The sequence below is a fragment of the Sinocyclocheilus grahami genome, unplaced genomic scaffold (genome assembly GCF_001515645.1).
Source record: "Sinocyclocheilus grahami isolate Dianchi unplaced genomic scaffold, SAMN03320097.WGS_v1.1 scaffold3716.1, whole genome shotgun sequence".
Classification (NCBI taxonomy): Eukaryota; Metazoa; Chordata; class Actinopteri; order Cypriniformes; family Cyprinidae; genus Sinocyclocheilus; species Sinocyclocheilus grahami.
The window spans coordinates 7580-8733 of record NW_015508793.1 but is presented as its reverse complement, the minus strand read 5'-3'; the positions used below and the strand labels follow the sequence as shown (position 1 = coordinate 8733).

The 1154-nt window shown below is 40.3% G+C and overlaps 1 protein-coding gene across 1 annotated transcript in view; it reads right to left on the bottom strand.

The window, feature by feature from the left end:
* The window catches only part of LOC107576458 (serine/threonine-protein kinase ATR-like), a gene marked incomplete at its 3' end in the record, with an annotated part of 16852 nt that overhangs the window by 8144 nt on the left and 7554 nt on the right, over nucleotides 1-1154 (bottom strand). Inside the window, exons 10-12 of the mRNA XM_016262630.1 lie at nucleotides 1131-1151; nucleotides 844-1015; nucleotides 379-596 (exon numbers count right to left, since the gene is read on the bottom strand). Of these exons, the coding sequence (XP_016118116.1) occupies nucleotides 379-596; nucleotides 844-1015; nucleotides 1131-1151 (411 nt within the window). The remainder of the gene's footprint in view (nucleotides 1-378; nucleotides 597-843; nucleotides 1016-1130; nucleotides 1152-1154) is intronic.

Here is a 1154-nt window from a genome sequence, read left to right as displayed (position 1 = left end):
CTTGGATGACATGGGGGTGAGTAAATTATCAGGAAATTTTCATTCAGGAGTGAATTGATTTAATCTATCTTTAAAGAGATAGTCCGCCATAAAATGAAAATGCTGTTATCATTTACTCACCGTCATGTCATTCCAAATCTGTATGAGTTACTTTATTTTCTTCCTACAATCATTGGTTTGTCAAAACCCAGAGTAACATAAAAACTGTCCATACAATGGAAGGCAATTTGACCCGAAACCATTTGGTTACCAACATTTTTTTAAATATCTTCTTTTGTGTTTCACATAGTCGTACAGTCGTACAGGTTTGGAACATCATGACAGTGAATAAATGTTGAAATTTTTGGGTGGACTATCCCTTTAAGGCTGTTCGGTTACATCAGAGGCTGATCTTGCTGAATCTGATATCGAGATGTTGGACTTACATTGAGAAAACGATTAAGGTCAGGGAAATCAAAGACATGTGCCACATGAGACAGGATGTCCAGTGCCAGCTCTCTCTGATGGGCCGCCTCCTCCTGCAGAGCCTCGCTGCTCTGATCTGGCGTGCAGCGCAGAGCCGTCACATGACGTGAATGCAAAGACTCCACCAAGAACTGCAATAAACAAAAAGGTGGACCCATTACATTTTATTACTCTAGGTGAATTTGATTGACCACAAAGTTTAGTTTGTTTTTAACCTAAACAAACACTGTTCTCCATTCCTAGCTCATAGTTTTTAAGCTTTTTTGAAGGTGATAAACAGCTTACGTTGGTACTCACGTTGATGCATATAACACCCCATAAATGCACAGCATTATAAATAATGATAACATCATCACAGTATCAAAACTGCACACTGACCTGGCAAATTGGGTTCCTGTACTGGTTGAAGAAGGACTGCAGTTTAAGGTGTCTACAGGAGGCCAAAGCCTGGATCTCGGTGTAGGCTGCTACCGACACAGGATTAGACTTGGACAGCAAGCAGTGCAGAAGACGAAGCAGAGCAAAAGACACCAGGTTCCCTTCAGCAGCTCTGAGAACCACCATAAGCAAGAAATGCATTGTTGATAGATGATTTAAACACTTTTAACAGCAGGAAGGATCAATATATACTAAAATAGCAGCAAAAAAAAAGCATTTTGCACTACCTCCCAATTTCTCCAGTGGTTAGT